Raw genomic sequence first — 25,008 nt, 5'->3', positions numbered from 1 at the left:
GAGTGAATGAGTGTGCGTGCGAGTGAATGAGTGAGCGAGTGAATGAGCGAGCGAGTGTGTGAGTGAATGTATGAGCGAGTGTGTGAGCGAGTGAATGAGCGAGCGAGTGAGCGAGCGAGTGTGCGAGTGAATGAGTGAGCGAGTGAGCGAGCGAGTGTGCGAGTGAATGAGTGAACGAGTGAGCGAGCGAATGGAGCAATGCAACAGCACAGGGCGCCTCCTCCCTGGGCCACACCCGGTGAAAGTCCCAATTCAAACGGGACACGCTAAATAAATACAGGACTAACTTCTTCACAGCTTGACAGCAGCCACTTGATTACAGACTCCTCATTTAAAAATCATCAGCATCGTCGTCGTGATCATCATCACGATGTGCGAGTAGCTTATCTCTCTATCTCTCTTATCAATAAACTTAATTGGAATTAACCCACAGGTCAACGTGAAACGCCACGCAGAAACTCGTCGCAAGGAACCCCGTGACTGCATTGACAACCAAACGTGGCGCTTTGCGGTGAACACGTTGACATTCTCCGGTGAATATGTACGGCATTGTTTTCGATAACGTAACGATAATGGTTACGTGGCAAAGCCTTTGATAATAACAATGTAACTATCGTATTGTAAAGGCATTGTCTTTGCAACGGATTCACCGCCATCATCGTCATCGTCGTCACCACTATTATCACCATATCACCATCATTACGATCACCACGATCATCATCACCACGGTTATCAAAATCATCACCACCACGATCATCATCACCACCACCATCATCATCACCACCATCACCGCTACCACTATCACCATCGCCACCACCACAATCGCCACCACCACTATCACCACCGCCACCACTATCACCACAACCACCATCATCACCACCACCAGGTGTAGCTGTAGCGGCCTCTAGTGGTGTAGCTGTAGTAGTGAGTGGTGTAGCTGTAGTGTTGAGTGGTGTAGCTGTAGTAGTGAGTGATGTAGCTGTAGTGGTGTAGCTGTAGTAGTGAGTGGTGTAGCTGTAGTAGTGAGTGGTGTAGCTGTAGTGGTGAGTGGTGTAGCTGTAGTGGTGAGTGGTGTAGCTGTAGTGGTGAGTGGTGTAGCTGTAGTGGTGAGTGATGTAGCTGTAGTGGTGAGTGGTGTAGCTGCAGTGTTGAGTGGTGTAGCTGTAGTAGTGAGTGGCGTAGCTGTAGTAGTGAGTGGTGTAGCTGTAGTAGTGAGTGGTGTAGCTGTAGTAGTGAGTGGTGTAGCTGTAGTGGTGAGTGGTGTAGCTGTAGTGGTGAGTGGTGTAGCTGTAGTGGTGAGTGGTGCAGCTGTAGTGGTGAGTGGTGTAGCTGTAGTGGTGAGTGGTGTAGCTGTAGTGGTGAGTGGTGTAGCTGTAGTGGTGAAGCTGCAGTGTTGAGTGGTGTAGCTGTAGTAGTGAGTGGCGTAGCTGTAGTAGTGAGTGGTGTAGCTGTAGTGGTGAGTGGTGTAGCTGTAGTGGTGAGTGGTGTAGCTGTAGTGGTGAGTGGTGTAGCTGTAGTAGTGAGTGGCGTAGCTGTAGTAGTGAGTGGTGTAGCTGTAGTAGTGAGTGGTATAGCTGTAGTAGTGAGTGGTGGAGCTGTAGTGGTGAGTGGTGGAGCTGTAGTGGTGAGTGGTGTAGCTGTAGTGGTGAGTGGTGTAGCTGTAGTGGTGAGTGGTGTAGCTGTAGTGGTGAGTGGTGTAGCTGTAGTAGTGAGTGGCGTAGCTGTAGTAGTGAGTGGTGTAGCTGTAGTGGTGAGTGGTGTAGCTGTAGTGGTGAGTGGTGTAGCTGTAGTGGTGAGTGATGTAGCTGTAGTGGTGAGTGTGGGTGAGCGACCTAGCAACCCAATTACTCACCCACTCACCCACCAACCCACGCACCCACCGACCCACCCACCAATCCACTCACCCACCCACCCACTCACCCACCCACTCACTCACTCACCCACCCACTCACCCACCAATCCACCCAGCCACCAGCCCACACACCCCACCCACCCACCATCCACTCACCCACCCACCTCATCCACCCACCACCCACCCACCCACTCACCCACCCACCCACCCACTCACCCACTCACCCACCCACCAACCCACTCACCCACCCACTCACCAACCCACCCACTCACTCCCTCACCCACCCACTCATCCACTCACCCACCCACTCACCCACTCACCCACCCACTCACCCACCCACCCACTCACCCACCCACTCACCCACCACCACCCACCCACCCACTCACCCACCCACTCACCCACCCACTCACTCACTCACTCACCCCTCACTCACCCACTCACTCACCTACCCACTCACCCACTCACTCACCTACCCACTCACTCACTCACCCACTCACTCACCCACCCACCCACTCACTCACCCACCCACCCACCCACTCACTCACTCACCCACTCACTCACCTACCCACTCACTCACCCACCCACTCACCCACCCACTCACTCACTCACTCACCCACTCACTCACCCACTCACTCACCTACCCACTCACCCACTCACCCACCCACCCACTCACTCACCCACCCACCCACCCACTCACTCACTCACCCACTCACTCACCTACCCACTCACTCACCCACTCACTCACCCACTCACTCACCTACCCACTCACCCACTCACTCACTCACCCACTCACTCACCTACCCACTCACTCACTCACCCACCCACTCACCCACTCACTCACCCACCCACCCACTCACTCACCCACTCACTCACTCACCCACCCACCCACTCACCCACCCACCCACTCACCCACTCACTCACCCACCCACTCACCCACCCACCCACTCACCCACCCACTCACCCACCCACTCACCCACCCACTCACTCACTCACCCACTCACTCACCTACCCACTCACTCACCCACTCACCCACCCACTCACTCACCTACCCACTCACCCACTCACTCACTCACCCACTCACTCACCTACCCACTCACTCACTCACCCACCCACTCACCCACTCACTCACCCACCCACCCACTCACTCACCCACTCACTCACTCACCCACCCACTCACTCACCCACTCACTCACTCACTCACCCACCCACCCACTCACCCACCCACCCACTCACCCACTCACTCACCCACCCACGCACTCACCCACCCACTCACCCACCCACTCACCCACTCACCCACTCACTCACCCACCCCACCCACCGACCTCCCGACCAACGTCACGCAATTGATAGCTACTTGGGCCCTCCTCCACCTCCTCCTCCACCCCCTCCACCTCCTCCACCTCCACCTCCTCCTCCTGCTGTCACCATCGTGGAGGAGATGACGGTGGAGGAGGTGGACGAGGTGGACGAGGTGGAGGTCGCGGCAACGTCGGACGCTGGGAGGCGAGCAGCGGGGTGAGGAGGTGGTGCCGGTGGCGGGTGAGGAGGTGGCAGGAGGTCGAAGAGGAGTGGCGACTGTGGGCCCGGGGCTCGTGTGAAGGGCGTCAGAGCGTCGTCACGGAGCTCGTCCCACCAGCTGCCTGCGTGCACGCACGTCACCAACACCAACACCACCAACACCAACACCATCACCACTATCACCACCACTATCACCACCACCAACACTAACACCACCACTATCACCACCAACACCACCACCACTAACACCACTATCACCACCAACACCATCACCACTAACACCACCACCACCACTAACACCACCACTATCACCACCAACACCACCAACACTATCACCACTATCACCACCACTAACGTCACCAACACCACCACTATCACCACTATCACCACTATCACCACTATCACCACTAACACCACCAACACTATCACCACTAACACCACCACCACCACCACTAACACCACCACTATCACCACCACCACCAACACCACCAACACTAACACCACCACTATCACCACCACCATCATCGTCACCACCACCAACACTATCACCACTATCACCACCACTACCACCACTAACGTCACCACCACTATCACCACTAACACCACCACCACCACCACTAACACCACCACTATCACCACTATCACCACCACCACTAACGTCACCATCATCGTCATCGTCACCACCACCAACACCACCACTATCACCACCACCACCACCACCACTAACGTCACCACCACCATCACCACCACCACCACCACTAACGTCACCACCACCAACACTATCACCACTAACACCACCACCACCACTAACGTCACCACCATCATCATCGTCACCACCACCAACACCACCACTAACGTCACCATCATCATCGTCACCACCATCAACACTATCACCACTATCACCACCATCATCATCGTCACCACCACCAACACCACCACTATCACCACTATCACCACCACCACTAACACCACCACTATCACCACCACCATCATCGTCACCACCACCAACACCACCACTATCACCACTATCACCACCACCACTAACACCACCACTATCACCACCACCATCATCGTCACCACCACCAACACCACCACTATCACCACTATCACCACCACCACCACCACTAACACCACCACTATCACCACCACCATCATCGTCACCACCACCAACACCACCACTATCACCACCACTATCACCACCACTAACACCACCACTATCACCACCACCACCACTAACGTCACCATCATCATCGTCACCACCACCAACACCACCACTATCACCACCATCACCACCACTAACGTCACCACCATCATCATCGTCACCACCACCAACACCACCACTATCACCACCATCATCATCGTCACCACCACCAACACCACCACTATCACCACCATCATCATCGTCACCACCACCAACACCACCACTATCACCACCATCATCATCGTCCCCACCACCAACACCACCACTATCACCACCATCATCATCGTCACCACCACCAACACCACCACTATCACCACCATCATCATCGTCACCACCACCATCACCACCACTATCACCACCACCACCACCAACACCACCACTATCACCACCACTAACGTCACCACCATCATCACCACCACCACCACCACTAACGTCACCACCACCATCATCACCACCACCACCACTAACGTCACCACCATCATCATCGTCACCACCACCAACACCACCACTATCACCACCATCACCACCACCACCACCAACACCACCACTATCACCACCACCACCACTAACGTCACCACCACCATCATCACCACCATCATCACCACCACCACCACTAACGTCACCATCATCGTCATCATCACCACCACCACCACCACCACTAACGTCACCATCATCATCGTCACCACCATCAACACCACCACTATCACCAGCATCATCATCGTCACCACCACCAACACCACCACTAACACCACCACCACCACCACTAACGTCACCATCATCGTCATCAACACCACCACCACCACCAACGTCACCATCATCATCGTCACCACCACCAACACCACCACTATCACCACTATCACCACTATCACCACTATCACCACCACTAACGTCACCATCATCGTCATCAACACCACCACCACCACCAACGTCACCATCATCATCGTCACCACCACCAACACTATCACCACCATCATCATCGTCACCACCACCAACACCACCACTATCACCACTATCACCACCACCACCACCACCACTAACGTCACCATCATCGTCATCAACACCACCACCACTAACGTCATCATCATCGTCATCAACACCACCACCATCAACACCACCACTATCACCACCATCATCATCGTCACCACCACCAACACCACCACTATCACCACCATCATCATCGTCACCACCACCAACACCACCACTATCACCACCATCATCATCATCACCACCACCACCACCAACGTCACCATCATCATCGTCACCACCACCAACACCACCACCAACGTCACCATCATCATCGTCACCACCACCAACACTATCACCACCATCATCATCGTCACCACCACCAACACCACCACTATCACCACCATCATCATCATCATCACCACCACCACTAACGTCACCATCATCATCGTCACCACCACCAACACCACCACTATCACCACCATCATCATCGTCACCACCACCAACACCACCACCAACGTCACCATCATCATCGTCACCACCACCAACACCACCACTATCACCACCATCATCATCGTCACCACCACCAACACCACCACTATCACCACCATCATCATCGTCACCACCACCAACGTCACCATCATCATCGTCACCACCACCAACACCACCACTATCACCACCATCATCATCGTCACCAACACCACCACTATCACCACCATCATCATCGTCACCACCACCACTATCACTACCGTCACCACCACCACCACCATCATCACCACTAACCCCACCACCAACGTCACCATCATCACCACCGTCACCACCACCACCATCATCACCACCATCACCACCACCATCATCATCACCACCATCACCATCATCACCACTAACCCCACCACCACCAACACCAACGTCACCACCATCATCACCACCATCAACACCACCATCAACACCACCACCATCAACGTCACCACCATCACCACCACCACCAACGTCACCACCACCACCATCACTAACGTCACCACCATCACCACCACCACCACCATCATCGTCACCACCACCACCATCGTCACCACCACCGTCATCATCGCCACCATCAACACCACCATCAACACCACCATCACCACCACCACTAACCCCACCACCACTAACCCCACCACCACCATCATCACCACCACCATTAACCCCACCACCACCACCACCGTCACCACCACCACCGTCACCACCACCACCCCCACCACCGCCACCACCTACTACAGTGAGGGAAAAAAGTATTTGATCCCCTGCTGATTGTGTACGTTTGCCCACTGACAAAGAAATGATCAGTCTATAATTTTAATGTTAGGTTTATTTGAACAGTGAGAGACAGAATAACAACAACAAAAATCCAGAAAAACGCATGTCAAAAATGTTAATGAGGGAAATAAGTATTTGATCCCCTCTCAATCTCAACCACACAGAGACCCACACTCACCACACAGATACCCACATACCACACAGAGACCCACAAACTCACCACACAGAGACCCATATACTCACCACACAAAGACCCACAGACTCACCACACGGAGACCCATAGACTCACCACACAGAGACCCACAGACTCACCACACAGAGACCCATAGACTCACCACACAGAGACCCACAGACTCACCACACAGAGACCCATAGACTCACCACACAGAGACCCACAGACTCACCACACAGAGACCCATAGACTCAACATACAGAGACCCACAGACTCACGACACAGAGACCCATAGACTCACCACACAGAAACCCACAGACTCACCACACAGAGACCCACAAACTCACCACACAGAGACACACAAACTCACCACACAGAGACCCACAGACTCACCACACATAGACCCATAGACTCACCACACAGAGACCCATAGACTCACTCACACAGAGACCCATAGACTCACCACACAGAGACCTACAGACTCACTCACACAGAGACCCATAGACTCACCACACAGAGACCCACAGACTCACTCACACAGAGACCCATAGACTCACCACACAGAGACCCACAGACTCACTCACACAGAGACCCACAGACTCACTACACAGAGACCCATAGACTCACCAAACAGAGACCCATAGACTCACCACACAGAAACCCACAGACTCACCACACAGAGACCCACAGACTCACCACACAGAGACCCACAGACTCATCACACAGAGACCCACAGGCTCACTCACACAGATACCCATAGACTCACCACACAGAGACCCACAGACTCACCACCACACAGAGACCCACAGACTCACCACCACACAGAGACCCATAGCCTCACCACACAGAGACCCACAGACTCACCACACAGAGACCCACAGACTCACCACACAGAGACCCACAGACTCACCACACAGAGACCCACAGGCTCACCACACAGAGACCCACAGACTCACCACACAGAGACCCATAGACTCACCACGCAGAGACCCACAAACTCACCACACAGAGACCCACAGACTCACCACATAGAGACCCATAGACTCACCACACATAGACCCATAGACTCACCACACAGAGACCCATAGACTCACCACACAGAGACCCACAGACTCACTCACACAGAGACCCATAGACTCACCACACAGAGACCCACAGACTCACCACACAGAGACCCACAGACTCACCACACAGAGACCCATAGACTCACCACACAGAGACCCATAGACTCACCACACAGAGACCCATAGACTCACCACACAGAGACCCATAGACTCACCACACAGAGACCCATAGACTCACCACACAGAGACCCACAGACTCACCACACAGAGACCCATAGACTCACCACACAGAGACCCATAGCCTCACCACACAGAGACCCACAGACTCACCACACAGAGACCCACAGACTCACCACACAGAGACCCACAGACTCACCACACAGAGACCCACAGGCTCACCACACAGAGACCCACAGACTCACCACACAGAGACCCATAGACTCACCACGCAGAGACCCACAAACTCACCACACAGAGACCCACAGACTCACCACATAGAGACCCATAGACTCACCACACATAGACCCATAGACTCACCACACAGAGACCCATAGACTCACCACACAGAGACCCACAGACTCACTCACACAGAGACCCATAGACTCACCACACAGAGACCCACAGACTCACCACACAGAGACCCATAGACTCACTCACACAGAGACCCATAGACTCACCACACAGAGACCCACAGACTCACCACACAGAGACCCATAGACTCACCACACAGAGACCCATAGACTCACCACACAGAGACCCACAGACTCACTCACACAGAGACCCATAGACTCACCACACAGAGACCCACAGACTCACCACACAGAGACCCATAGACTCACTCACACAGAGACCCATAGACTCACCACACAGAGACCCACAGACTCACTCACACAGAGACCCATAGACTCACCACACAGAGACCCACAGACTCACCACACAGAGACCCATAGACTCACCACACAGAGACCCATAGACTCACCACACAGAGACCCATAGACTCACCACACAGAGACCCACAGACTCACCACACAGAGACCCATAGACTCACCACACAGAGACCCATAGACTCACCACACAGAGACCCACAGACTCACTCACACAGAGACCCATAGACTCACCACACAGAGACCCACAGACTCACCACACAGAGACCCATAGACTCACTCACACAGAGACCCATAGACTCACCACACAGAGACCCACAGACTCACTCACACAGAGACCCATAGACTCACCACACAGAGACCCACAGACTCACCACACAGAGACCCATAGACTCACCACACAGAGACCCACAGACTCACCACACAGAGACCCATAGACTCACTCACACAGAGACCCACAGACTCACCACACAGAGACCCATAGACTCACCACACAGAGACCCACAGACTCACCACACAGACCCATAGACTCACCACACAGAGACCCACAGACTCACCACACAGACCCATAGACTCACCACACAGAGACCCATAGACTCACCACACAGAGACCCATAGACTCACCACACAGAGACCCATAGACTCACCACACAGAGACCCACAGACTCACCACACAGACCCATAGACTCACCACACAGAGACCCATAGACTCACCACACAGAGACCCATAGACTCACCACACAGAGACCCATAGACTCACCACACAGAGACCCATAGACTCACCACACAGAGACCCACAGACTCACCACACAGACCCATAGACTCACCACACAGAGACGCATAGACTCACCACACAGAGACCCATAGACTCACCACACAGAGACCCATAGACTCACCACACAGAGACCCATAGACTCACCACACAGAGACCCATAGACTCACCACACAGAGACCCACAGACTCACCACACAGAGACCCATAGACTCACCACACAGAGACCCACAGACTCACCACACAGAGACCCATGGACTCACTCACACAGAGACCCACAGACTCACCACACAGAGACCCATAGACTCACCACACAGAGACCCACAGACTCACCACACAGACCCATAGACTCACCACACAGAGACCCATAGACTCACCCCACAGAGACCCATAGACTCACCACACAGAGACCCATAGACTCACCACACAGAGACCCACAGACTCACCACACAGACCCATAGACTCACCACACAGAGACCCATAGACTCACCACACAGAGACCCATAGACTCACCACACAGAGACCCATAGACTCACCACACAGAGACCCACAGACTCACCACACAGACCCATAGACTCACCACACAGAGACCCATAGACTCACCACACAGAGACCCATAGACTCACCACACAGAGACCCATAGACTCACCACACAGAGACCCACAGACTCACCACACAGACCCATAGACTCACCACACAGAGACCCATAGACTCACCACACAGAGACCCATAGACTCACCACAGAGACCCATAGACTCACCACACAGAGACCCATAGACTCACCACACAGAGACCCACAGACTCACCACACAGACCCATAGACTCACCACACAGAGACCCATAGACTCACCACACAGAGACCCATAGACTCACCACACAGAGACCCATAGACTCACCACACAGAGACCCATAGACTCACCACACAGAGACCCATAGACTCACCACACAGAGACCCACAGACTCACCACACAGACCCATAGACTCACCACACAGAGACCCATAGACTCACCACACAGAGACCCATAGACTCACCACACAGAGACCCATAGACTCACCACACAGAGACCCATAGACTCACCACACAGAGACCCATAGACTCACCACACAGAGACCCACAGACTCACCACACAGAGACCCATAGACTCACCACACAGAGACCCATAGACTCACCACACAGAGACCCATAGACTCACCACACAGAGACCCATAGACTCACCACACAGAGACCCATAGACTCACCACACAGAGACCCACAGACTCACCACACAGAGACCCATAGACTCACCACACAGAGACCCACAGACTCACCACACAGAGACCCATAGACTCACCACACAGAGACCCACAGACTCACCACACAGAGACCCATAGACTCAACATACAGAGACCCACAGACTCACGACACAGAGACCCATAGACTCACCACACAGAAACCCACAGACTCACCACACAGAGACCCACAAACTCACCACACAGAGACGCACAGACTCACCACACAGAGACCCACAGACTCACCACATAGAGACCCATAGACTCACTCACACAGAGACCCACAAACTCACCACACAGAGACCCATAGACTCACCACACAGAGACCCACAGACTCACCACACATAGACCCATAGACTCACCACACAGAGACCCACAGACTCACCACACATAGACCCATAGACTCACCACACAGAGACCCATAGACTCACTCACACAGAGACCCATAGACTCACCACACAGAGACCTACAGACTCACTCACACAGAGACCCATAGACTCACCACACAGAGACCCACAGACTCACTCACACAGAGACCCATAGACTCACCACACAGAGACCCACAGACTCACTCACACAGAGACCCACAGACTCACTACACAGAGACCCATAGACTCACCAAACAGAGACCCATAGACTCACCACACAGAAACCCACAGACTCACCACACAGAGACCCACAGACTCACCACACAGAGACCCACAGACTCATCACACAGAGACCCACAGGCTCACTCACACAGATACCCATAGACTCACCACACAGAGACCCACAGACTCACCACCACACAGAGACCCACAGACTCACCACCACACAGAGACCCATAGCCTCACCACACAGAGACCCACAGACTCACCACACAGAGACCCACAGACTCACCACACAGAGACCCACAGACTCACCACACAGAGACCCACAGGCTCACCACACAGAGACCCACAGACTCACCACACAGAGACCCATAGACTCACCACGCAGAGACCCACAAACTCACCACACAGAGACCCACAGACTCACCACATAGAGACCCATAGACTCACCACACATAGACCCATAGACTCACCACACAGAGACCCATAGACTCACCACACAGAGACCCACAGACTCACTCACACAGAGACCCATAGACTCACCACACAGAGACCCACAGACTCACCACACAGAGACCCACAGACTCACCACACAGAGACCCATAGACTCACCACACAGAGACCCATAGACTCACCACACAGAGACCCATAGACTCACCACACAGAGACCCATAGACTCACCACACAGAGACCCATAGACTCACCACACAGAGACCCACAGACTCACCACACAGAGACCCATAGACTCACCACACAGAGACCCATAGCCTCACCACACAGAGACCCACAGACTCACCACACAGAGACCCACAGACTCACCACACAGAGACCCACAGACTCACCACACAGAGACCCACAGGCTCACCACACAGAGACCCACAGACTCACCACACAGAGACCCATAGACTCACCACGCAGAGACCCACAAACTCACCACACAGAGACCCACAGACTCACCACATAGAGACCCATAGACTCACCACACATAGACCCATAGACTCACCACACAGAGACCCACAGACTCACCACACAGAGACCCATAGACTCACCACACAGAGACCCATAGACTCACCACACAGAGACCCACAGACTCACTCACACAGAGACCCATAGACTCACCACACAGAGACCCACAGACTCACCACACAGAGACCCATAGACTCACTCACACAGAGACCCATAGACTCACCACACAGAGACCCACAGACTCACTCACACAGAGACCCATAGACTCACCACACAGAGACCCACAGACTCACCACACAGAGACCCATAGACTCACCACACAGAGACCCATAGACTCACCACACAGAGACCCATAGACTCACCACACAGAGACCCACAGACTCACCACACAGAGACCCATAGACTCACCACACAGAGGCCCATAGACTCACCACACAGAGACCCACAGACTCACTCACACAGAGACCCATAGACTCACCACACAGAGACCCACCCACAGACTCACCACACAGAGACCCATAGACTCACTCACACAGAGACCCATAGACTCACCACACAGAGACCCACAGACTCACTCACACAGAGACCCATAGACTCACCACACAGAGACCCACAGACTCACCACACAGAGACCCATAGACTCACCACACAGAGACCCACAGACTCACCACACAGAGACCCATAGACTCACTCACACAGAGACCCACAGACTCACCACACAGAGACCCATAGACTCACCACACAGAGACCCACAGACTCACCACACAGACCCATAGACTCACCACACAGAGACCCATAGACTCACCACACAGAGACCCATAGACTCACCACACAGAGACCCATAGACTCACCACACAGAGACCCACAGACTCACCACACAGACCCATAGACTCACCACACAGAGACCCATAGACTCACCACACAGAGACCCATAGACTCACCACACAGAGACCCATAGACTCACCACACAGAGACCCACAGACTCACCACACAGACCCATAGACTCACCACACAGAGACCCATAGACTCACCACACAGAGACCCATAGACTCACCACACAGAGACCCATAGACTCACCACACAGAGACCCACAGACTCACCACACAGACCCATAGACTCACCACACAGAGACCCATAGACTCACCACACAGAGACCCATAGACTCACCACACAGAGACCCATAGACTCACCACACAGAGACCCATAGACTCACCACACAGAGACCCACAGACTCACCACACAGACCCATAGACTCACCACACAGAGACCCATAGACTCACCACACAGAGACCCATAGACTCACCACACAGAGACCCATAGACTCACCACACAGAGACCCATAGACTCACCACACAGAGACCCATAGACTCACCACACAGAGACCCACAGACTCACCACACAGAGACCCATAGACTCACCACACAGAGACCCACAGACTCACCACACAGAGACCCATAGACTCACTCACACAGAGACCCACAGACTCACCACACAGAGACCCATAGACTCACCACACAGAGACCCACAGACTCACCACACAGACCCATAGACTCACCACACAGAGACCCATAGACTCACCACACAGAGACCCATAGACTCACCACACAGAGACCCATAGACTCACCACACAGAGACCCACAGACTCACCACACAGACCCATAGACTCACCACACAGAGACCCATAGACTCACCACACAGAGACCCATAGACTCACCACACAGAGACCCATAGACTCACCACACAGAGACCCAGACTCACCACACAGACCCATAGACTCACCACACAGAGACCCATAGACTCACCACACAGAGACCCATAGACTCACCACACAGAGACCCATAGACTCACCACACAGAGACCCACAGACTCACCACACAGACCCATAGACTCACCACACAGAGACCCATAGACTCACCACACAGAGACCCATAGACTCACCACACAGAGACCCATAGACTCACCACACAGAGACCCATAGACTCACCACACAGAGACCCACAGACTCACCACACAGACCCATAGACTCACCACACAGAGACCCATAGACTCACCACACAGAGACCCATAGACTCACCACACAGAGACCCATAGACTCACCACACAGAGACCCATAGACTCACCACACAGAGACCCATAGACTCACCACACAGAGACCCACAGACTCACCACACAGACCCATAGACTCACCACACAGAGACCCATAGACTCACCACACAGAGACCCATAGACTCACCACACAGAGACCCACAGACTCACCACACAGAGACCCATAGACTCACCACACAGAGACCCATAGACTCACCACACAGAGACCCATAGACTCACCACACAGAGACCCATAGACTCACCACACAGAGACCCATAGACTCACCACACAGAGACCCATAGACTCACTCACACAGAGACCCATAGACTCACCACACAGAGACCCATAGACTCACTACGCACTCCACCACCACCACCGCCACCACCGCCACCGCCACCGTCGCCACCACCACCACCACCGCCACCACCACCACCACCGCCACCACCACCACCACCACCACCACCACCGCCACCACCACCACCACCGCCACCACCACCACCACCGCCACCACCACCACCGTCACCACCACCACCACCGCCACCACCACCACCACCACCGCCACCACCACCACCACCACCATCACCACCACCACCGTCACCAAAACCACCACCGTCACCACCACCACCACCGCCACCACCGTCACCACCACCACCACCGCCACCACCGTCACCACCACCACCACCCCCACCGTGGATGTCCAGCTCGTCGATGGAGGGGTCGATGGAGTCGAGGTCGGCGCTGAAGGCCGACCCCTCCGCAGCGTCCACCATGAGCAGGAAGTCCCCGGCCGCTGGTGGGGACATCGCCGCCATCACCACCCCCCTCCTCCTCCTCCCCCTCCTCCTCGTCGTCGTCATCGTCACGCCACCCTCCACCTCCTCCACCTCCTCCACCTCCTCCTCCACCTCCTCATCCTCCAGCGTGGAGTGGGTGAGCAGGGCCCAGGGCGGTGGGGAGTCTCCGACGTCCACGACGCACAGCAAACCCTCCACGTCCTCCCCACTGTGCACCAGCTGGCCGTGGTGGTGGTGGTGGTGGTGGCGGTGGTGGTGATGTTGGTGGTGTTGTTGGTGCTGTAACATCATCGTCGTCATCATCCCCGGATCCATCGGATGATGCAGCTCCTGCTGATGATGCTGCTGCTGCTGCTGCTGCCGCTCAAGCTCGTGCTGGTATTGCTGATGATGCTGCTGACGAAGGTCGTGTTGGTATTCCTGATGCTGTTGCTGCTGATGATGATGATGTTGCTGCTGCTGATGAAGATGATGTTGCTGCTGCTGCTGCTGATGATGATGATGATGCTGCAGAAGGAGGTGATGGTGGTGGTGATGGTCGTGTTGATTGTCAACGGAGAGTGAGGGTGGTGGTGGTGGCGGCGGTGGCTGTTGGTGGTGGTGGTGAGGGTGGTGGTGAGGGTGGTGGTGAGGGTGGTGGTGAGGGTGGTGGTGAGGGTGAGGGTGGTGAGGGTGAGGAGGGGCGATGGACGAGACGGACGGTGAGGCGTGGTGAGTCTTGGTGAGCTTGTCCGTGATGATCCTGTCCAGGGAGTCTGGAGCACAGGGGGTGACACAGGGGGTGACACAGGGGGTGACACACAGGGTGACACACTGTGTGACACACAGTGTGACACACAGTGTGACACAGGGTGACACAGCGTGACACAGGGGGTGACACACAGTGTGACACACAGTGTGACACAGCGTGACACACAGCGTGACACACAGTGTGACACACAGTGTGACACACAGTGTGACACAGTGTGACACACAGTGTGACACACAGCGTGACACACAGTGTGACACACAGTGTGACACACAGTGTGACACACAGCGTGACACAGGGGGTGACACACAGTGTGACACACAGTGTGACACACAGTGTGACACACAGCGTGACACACAGTGTGACACAGTGTGACACACAGTGTGACACAGTGTGACACACAGCGTGACACACAGTGTGACACACAGTGTGACACACAGTGTGACACAGTGTGACACACAGTGTGACACACAGCGTGACACACAGTGTGACACACAGTGTGACACACAGTGTGACACACAGCGTGACACAGGGGGTGACACACAGTGTGACACACAGTGTGACACAGCGTGACACACAGTGTGACACACAGTGTGACACAGTGTGACACACAATGTGACACACAGTGTGACACAGTGTGACACACAATGTGACACACAGTGTGACACACAGTGTGACACACAGCGTGACACAGGGGGTGACACACAGTGTGACACACAGTGTGACACACAGCGTGACACACAGTGTGACACACAGCGTGACACAGTGTGACACACAGTGTGACACACAGTGTGACACACAGCGTGACACAGGGGGTGACACACAGTGTGACACACAGTGTGACACACAGCGTGACACACAGTGTGACACACAGCGTGACACACAGCGTGACACAGCGTGTGACACAGCGTGTGACACAGGGGGTGACACAGGGTGACAGAGGGGGTGACACAGGGTGACAGAGGGGGTGACACAGCGTGACAGAGGGGGTGACACAGGGGGTGACACAGGGTGACACAGGGAGTGACACAGGGGGTGACACAGGGTGACACAGGGTGACACAGGGTGACACAGGGGGTGACATCTCGCCCACCCCTCCCCCCACACACCCACCCTCACCACCACATCACCCCCCCCACCCACGCTCACCCCCCTCACCCACTCACCAGGACGAGCCATGCTACGCCGTATCGAAGTGGGGTCCTTGCGTTTCCACTTCAAGATCTCCTCCTCCATCTTGTCGCCACGTGCCGGGTTCAGCGTCCAGAGGCAGCCCTTGCGTGAGGAGGAGGCGGAAGACGACGAGGAGGAGGAGGAGGACGAGGAGGAGGAGGAGGAGGGGGGCGCTCCCATCTTGTGCTCCACCTTCTCGAAGCACTTGTTGAGGGACAGGTTGTGCCGTACAGAGTTCTTCCAGCCGTCGGGAGCGGTCTGAGCAGCGCGCACAGGCAGACACACAACACACACACAAAGTCACACAGTCACACACACACACAGTCACACACACACACAGTCACACACAGTCACACACACAGTCACACACACACACAGTCACACAGTCACACACAGTCACACACAGTCACACAGTCACACACACACAGGCAGACACACACACAGTCACACACACAGTCACACAGTCACACACACACACAGTCACACACACACACAGTCACACACAGTCACACACACAGTCACACACACACACAGTCACACAGTCACACACAGTCACACACAGTCACACAGTCACACACACACAGGCAGACACACACACAGTCACACACACAGTCACACAGTCACACACACACACAGTCACACACACACACAGTCACACACAGTCACACACACAGTCACACACACACACAGTCACACAGTCACACACAGTCACACACAGTCACACAGTCACACACACACAGGCAGACACACACACAGTCACACACACAGTCACACAGTCACACACACACACAGTCACACACACACACAGTCACACAGTCACACAGTCACACAGTCACACACACACACACAGTCACACAGTCACACACACACACAGTCACACACACACAGTCACACAGTCACACACACACAGTCACACACACACACACAGTCACACACACAGTCACAGTCACACACAGTCACAGTCACACACACACAGTCACACACACCACACACACAGTCACACACAGTCACACACACACAGTCACACACACACAGTCACACACAGTCACACACACACAGTCACACACACAGTCACACACACAAACACAGTCACACACACAGTCACACACACACACAGTCACACACACACACAGTCACACACACACAGTCACACACACACAGTCACACACACACACAGTCACACACACACACAGTCACACACACACACACCACACACACACAGTCACACACACACACACACCACACACACAGTCACACACACCACACACACAGTCACACACAGTCACACACACACAGTCACACACAGTCACACACACACAGTCACACACAGTCACACACACACACACAGTCACACACACACACAGTCACACACACACAGTGACACACACACACAGTCACACACACACAGTCACACACAGTCACACACACAGTCACACACACAGTCACACACACAGCCACACACACACACAGTCACACACACACAGTCACACACACACAGTCACACACACACACAGTCACACACACACACACAGTCACACACACACACACAGTCACACACACACACACAGTCACACACACACACCACACACACACACACAGTCACACACACAGTCACACACACCACACACAGTCACACAAACACCACACACAGTCACACACACACCACACCACACACACCACACACACACAGTCACACACACCACACACACACACAGTCACACACCACACACACCACACACACCGCACACACCGCACACACACCACACACCGCCACACACACACATGAGTGAGTGAGTGGGTGAGTGAGTGAGTGGGTGAGTGGCTGGGTGAGTGAGTGGGTGAGTAAGTGGATGAGTGAGTGGATGAGTAAACCGGAGGGTGAGTGGGTGAGTAAGTGGGTGGGTGAGTGGGTGAGTGAATGGGTGGGTGAGTGAGTGGGTGGGTGAGTGAGTGGGTGAGTGAGTGGATGAGTGAGTAACTGGGTGAGTGACTAGGTGAGTGAGTGGGTGAATGAGTGGATGAGTGAGCGACTGGATGAGTGGGTGAGTAAGTGGATGAGTGAACGGGAGGGTGAGTGGGTGAGTGGCTGGATGAGTGAGTGGGTGAGTGAGTGACTGGGTGAGTGACTGGGTGAGTGAGTGAGTGAGTGGGTGAGTGGGTGGGTGAGTGGGTGAGTGAGTGAGTGAGTGGGTGAGTGAGTGACTGGGTGACTGGGTGAGTGAGTGGGTGAGTGAGTGAGTGGGTGAGTGGGTGGGTGAGTGGGTGAGTGAGTGAGTGAGTGGGGGAGTGACTGGGTGACTGGGTGAGTGAGTGAGTGGGTGAGTGAGTGGGTGGGTGAGTGACTGGGTGACTGGGTGAGTGAGTGAGTGGGTGAGTGAGTGGGTGGGTGAGTGAGTGGGTGAGTGAATGGGTGAGTGAGTGGGTGAGTGGGTGAGTGAGTGAGTGATTGGGTGGGTGGGTGAGTGAGTGGGTGAGTGAGTGAGTGAGTGGATGGGTGAGTGAGTGGGTGAATGAGTGGGTGAGCGAGTGGATGAGTGAATGGGTGGGTGAGCGAGTGAGTGAGTGGGTGGGTGAGTGAGTGGGTGAGTGAGTGAGTGGGTGAGTGAGTGGATGAGTGAGTAACTGGGTGAGTGACTAGGTGAGTGAGTGGTTGAATGAGTGGATGAGTGAGCGACTGGGTGAGTGGGTGAGTAAGTGGATGAGTGAACGGGAGGGTGAGTGGGTGAGTGACTGGGTGAGTGACTGGGTGAGTGAGTGGGTGAGTGGGTGGGTGAGTGGGTGGGTGAGTGGGTGAGTGAGTGGGTGAGTGAGTGAGTGACTGGATGACTGGGTGAGTGAGTGGGTGAGTGAGTGGGTGAGTGGGTGGGTGAGTGGGTGAGTGAGTGAGTGAGTGGGGGAGTGACTGGGTGAGTGAGTGGGTGGGTGAGTGGGTGAGTGACTGGGTGGGTGAGTGGGTGAGTGAGTGGGTGAGTGAGTGGGTGAGTGAATGGGTGAGTGAGTGACTGGGTGAGTGACTGGGTGAGTGGTTGAGTGGGTGACTAACCCGGAAGTAGGGGAAGGTGTCCATCAGAAAGCTGTAGATCTCACTGACTGTGAGGCTTCCCGAGCGGCTGTTCTTGAGAGCGATGGCTATGAGGCAGCTGTCACAAAGACAAAGGTCACCACACCCCCCCAGGTAGCATTCACAAAGCTGCACGGGCAAGTATTGTGAGCGGCGAGGAGCACGGCCTTGTATGGTCACCCACTCGCTCGCTCACCCACTCGCTCGCTCACCCACTCGCTCACTCACCCGCACGCTCGACCACTCGCTCGCCCGCTCGCTAGCCCACTCACTCGCCCACCCACTCATACACGCGCTCACCCAACCACTCGCTCACTCACTCGCTCGCCCACCCACTCATACACACGCTCACCCAACCACTCATCCACTTACTCATACACGCGCTCACCCAACCACTCACTCACTCACTCGCTCACCCACTCACTCATACACACGCTCACCCACTCAAACACACGCTCACCCAACCACTCACCCACTCACTCATACACGTGCTCACCCACTCATACACACGCTCACCCAACCACTCACTCACTAACCTACTCACCCACATACTCACTCAGTGTAGTGTATAGTAGTTTAATGTCCAGTAGTGTATAGTAAGTATAGTTTATAGTAGTGTATAGTGTATCGTAGTGTATAGTCGTTTAGAGTAGTGTATAGTAGTGTATAGTGTATCGTAGTGTATAGGAGTGTATAGTAGTGTATAGTGTATAGTAGTGTATAGTGGTGTATAGTGTATAGTAGTGTACAGTGTATAGTAGTGTACAGTAGTGTATAGTAGTGTATAGTAGTGTACAGTGTATAGTGGTGCACAGCGCGTAGTAGTGTATAGTGTATAGTAGTGTAGAGTTGTGTATAGTGTATAGTAGTGTACAGTGTATAGTAGTGTATAGTGGTGCACAGCGCGTAGTAGCGTATAGTAGTGTATAGTAGTGTACAGTGTATAGTAGTGTATAGTGTATAGTAGTGTATAGTGGTGTATAGAGTATAGCAGTGTATAGTAGTGCATAGTGGTGTATAGTGTATAGTAGTGTATAGTGTATAGTAGTGTAGAGTAGTGTATAGTGTATAGTGGTGTATGGTAGTGTATAGTAGTGTATAGTGTATAGTAGTGTATAGTGTATAGTAGTGTATAGTGTATAGTAGTGTATAGTGTATAGTAGTGTATAGTAGTGTATAGTGTATAGTGGTGTATAGTGTATAGTAGTGTATAGTGTATAGTAGTGTATAGTGTATAGTAGTGTATAGTAGTGTATAGTGTATAGTAGTGTATAGTGTATAGTAGTGTAGAGTAATGTATAGTAGTGTATAGTAGTGTATAGTGTATAGTAGTGTATAGTGTATAGTAGTGTATAGTGTATAGTAATGTATAGTAGTGTATAGTGTATAGTGGTGTATAGTGTATAGTAGTGTACAGTAGTGTATAGTAGTGTATAGTGTATAGTGGTGTATAGTAATGTATAGTAGTGTATAGTAGTGTAGAGTAGTGTATAGTGTATAGTAGTGTATAGTAGTGTAGAGTAGTGTATAGTGTATAGTAGTGTATAGTGTATAGTAGTGTATAGTAGTGTACAGTGTATAGTAATGTATAGTAGTGTATAGTAGTGTATAGTGTAGAGTAGTGTATAGTGTATAGTAGTGTACAGTGTATAGTGGTGCACAGCGCGTAGTAGTGTATAGTGTATAGTAGTGTAGAGTTGTGTATAGTGTATAGTAGTGTATAGTGTACAGTAGTGTATAGTAGTGTATAGTGTACAGTAGTGTACAGTAGTGTATAGTAGTGTAGAGTAGTGTATAGTGTACAGTAGTGTATAGTAGTGTATAGTGTATAGTAGTGTATAGTGTATAGTGGTGTATAGTGTATAGTAGTGTACAGTAGTGTATAGTAGTGTATAGTGTATAGTAGTGTACAGTAGTGTATAGTAGTGTATAGTGTATAGTGGTGTATAGTAATGTATAGTAGTGTATAGTAGTGTATAGTGTATAGTAGTGTATAGTGGTGTATAGTAATGTATAGTAGTGTACAGTAGTGTATAGTGTATAGTGGTGTATAGTAGTGTATAGTGTATAGTAGTGTATAGTGTATAGTAGTGTATAGTGTATAGTAGTGTATAGTGTATAGTAGTGTACAGTAGTGTATAGTAGTGTATAGTGTATAGTAGTGTACAGTAGTGTATAGTAGTGTATAGTGTATAGTGGTGTATAGTAGTGTATAGTAGTGTATAGTGTATAGTAGTGTATAGTGTATAGTAGTGTATAGTGGTGTATAGTAATGTATAGTAGTATACAGTAGTGTATAGTGGTGTATAGTAATGTATAGTAGTGTATAGTAGTGTATAGTGTATAGTAGTGTATAGTGTATAGTAGTGTATAGTGTATAGTAGTGTATAGTGTATAGTAGTGTACAGTAGTGTATAGTAGTGTATAGTGGTGTATAGTAATGTATAGTAGTGTATAGTAGTGTATAGTGTAGAGTAGTGTATAGTGTACAGTAGTGTACAGTAGTGTATAGTAGTGTATAGTGGTGTATAGTGTATAGTAGTGTACAGTAGTGTATAGTAGTGTATAGTGTATAGTAGTGTACAGTAGTGTATAGTAGTGTATAGTGTATAGTGGTGTATAGTAATGTATAGTAGTGTATAGTAGTGTATAGTGTATAGTAGTGTATAGTGTATAGTAGTGTATAGTAGTGTATAGTGTATAGTAGTGTACAGTAGTGTATAGTAGTGTATAGTGTATAGTGGTGTATAGTAATGTATAGTAGTGTATAGTAGTGTATAGTGTACAGTAGTGTACAGTAGTGTATAGTAGTGTATAGTGTATAGTGGTGTATAGTGTATAGTAGTGTACAGTAGTGTATAGTAGTGTATAGTGTATAGTAGTGTACAGTAGTGTATAGTAGTGTATAGTGTATAGTGGTGTATAGTAATGTATAGTAGTGTATAGTGTATAGTAGTGTATAGTAGTGTATAGTGTATAGTAGTGTATAGTAGTATATAGTGTATAGTAATGTATAGTAGTGTATAGTAGTGTATAGTGTATAGTAGTGTATAGTGTATAGTAGTGTATAGTGTATAGTAGTGTACAGTAGTGTATAGTAGTGTATAGTGTATAGTGGTGTATAGTAATGTATAGTAGTGTATAGTAGTGTATAGTGTATAGTAGTGTATAGTGTATAGTAGTGTATAGTGTATAGTGGTGTATAGTGTATAGTAGTGTATAGTGTATAGTAGTGTATAGTGTATAGTAGTGTACAGTAGTGTATAGTAGTGTATAGTGTATAGTGGTGTATAGTGTATAGTAGTGTATAGTGTATAGTAGTGTATAGTGTATAGTAGTGTACAGTAGTGTATAGTGTATAGTAGTGTAGAGTAGTGTATAGTGTATAGTAGTGTACAGTAGTGTATAGTAGTGTATAGTGTATAGTAGTGTATAGTAGTGTATAGTGTATAGTAGTGTAGAGTAGTGTTTAGTGTATAGTGGTGTATAGTAATGTATAGTGGTGTATAGTAGTGTACAGTGTATAGTGTTGTACAGTGCGTAGTGGTGTACAGTGTATAACCTGTAGGAGTAGATGGGTTTAGGGAAGGCCTTGTGGTGGAGGCCGAGCCCCCCAGTGGGGGGCCGTGGCGATGGGGGGGCCTGGGCCGTGGAGAAGACGGCACTGTAGTGGTACTGGGGAGGTGCTCTGGTGTCTGGGAACTGGTGACACACACAGTGACACACACACAGTGACACACACACAGTGACACACACACAGTGACACACACACAGTGACACACACACAGTGACACACACAGTGACACACACACACAGTGACACACACAGTGACACACACAGTGACACACACACACACACAGTGACACACACAGTGACACACACAGTGACACACACACAGTGACACACACAGTGACACACACACACAGTGACACACACAGTGACACACACAGTGACACACACACAGTGACACACACAGTGACACACACAGTGACACACACAGTGACACACACACACACACAGTGACACACACAGTGACACACACAGTGACACACACAGTGTGACACACACAGTGACACACACACAGTGACACACACTAAGTGACACACACACAGTGACACACACAGTGACACACACAGTGACACACACACAGTGACACACACAGTGACACACACAGTGACACACACACACAGTGACACACACAGTGATACACACACACAGTGACACACACAGTGACACACACACACAGTGACACACACAGTGACACACACACACAGTGACACACACAGTGACACACACAGTGACACACACACACACACAGTGACACACACAGTGACACACACAGTGACACACACACAGTGACACACACAGTGACACACACACACAGTGACACACACAGTGACACACACAGTGACACACACACAGTGACACACACAGTGACACACACAGTGACACACACAGTGACACACACACACACACAGTGACACACACAGTGACACACACAGTGACACACACAGTGTGACACACACAGTGACACACACACAGTGACACACACTAAGTGACACACACACAGTGACACACACAGTGACACACACAGTGACACACA

At 51.9% G+C, this 25,008-nt stretch overlaps 1 protein-coding gene across 1 annotated transcript in view; it reads right to left on the bottom strand.

Annotated features, from left to right (window-relative positions):
* Positions 1–3,167: 3,167 nt before the first annotated feature.
* LOC142907858 (uncharacterized) overlaps positions 3,168–25,008 on the bottom strand; it is a 36,706-nt gene continuing 14,865 nt past the window's right edge. Inside the window, exons 3-7 of the mRNA XM_076057718.1 lie at positions 23,968–24,107; positions 20,388–20,484; positions 17,338–17,602; positions 15,318–16,178; positions 3,168–3,492 (exon numbers count right to left, since the gene is read on the bottom strand). Coding sequence (XP_075913833.1) covers positions 3,203–3,492; positions 15,318–16,178; positions 17,338–17,602; positions 20,388–20,484; positions 23,968–24,107 — 1,653 coding nt within the window. The 3' untranslated portion in view covers positions 3,168–3,202. The remainder of the gene's footprint in view (positions 3,493–15,317; positions 16,179–17,337; positions 17,603–20,387; positions 20,485–23,967; positions 24,108–25,008) is intronic.

Source organism: Petromyzon marinus, chromosome 84 (assembly GCF_048934315.1).
Source record: "Petromyzon marinus isolate PM22_M1 ecotype Great Lakes invasive population chromosome 84, UKy_Petmar_22M1.pri1.0, whole genome shotgun sequence".
Taxonomy (NCBI): domain Eukaryota; kingdom Metazoa; phylum Chordata; class Hyperoartia; order Petromyzontiformes; family Petromyzontidae; genus Petromyzon; species Petromyzon marinus.
Note: the sequence above shows the minus strand (reverse complement) of the source record. Positions and strands in the feature narration are given on the sequence as shown.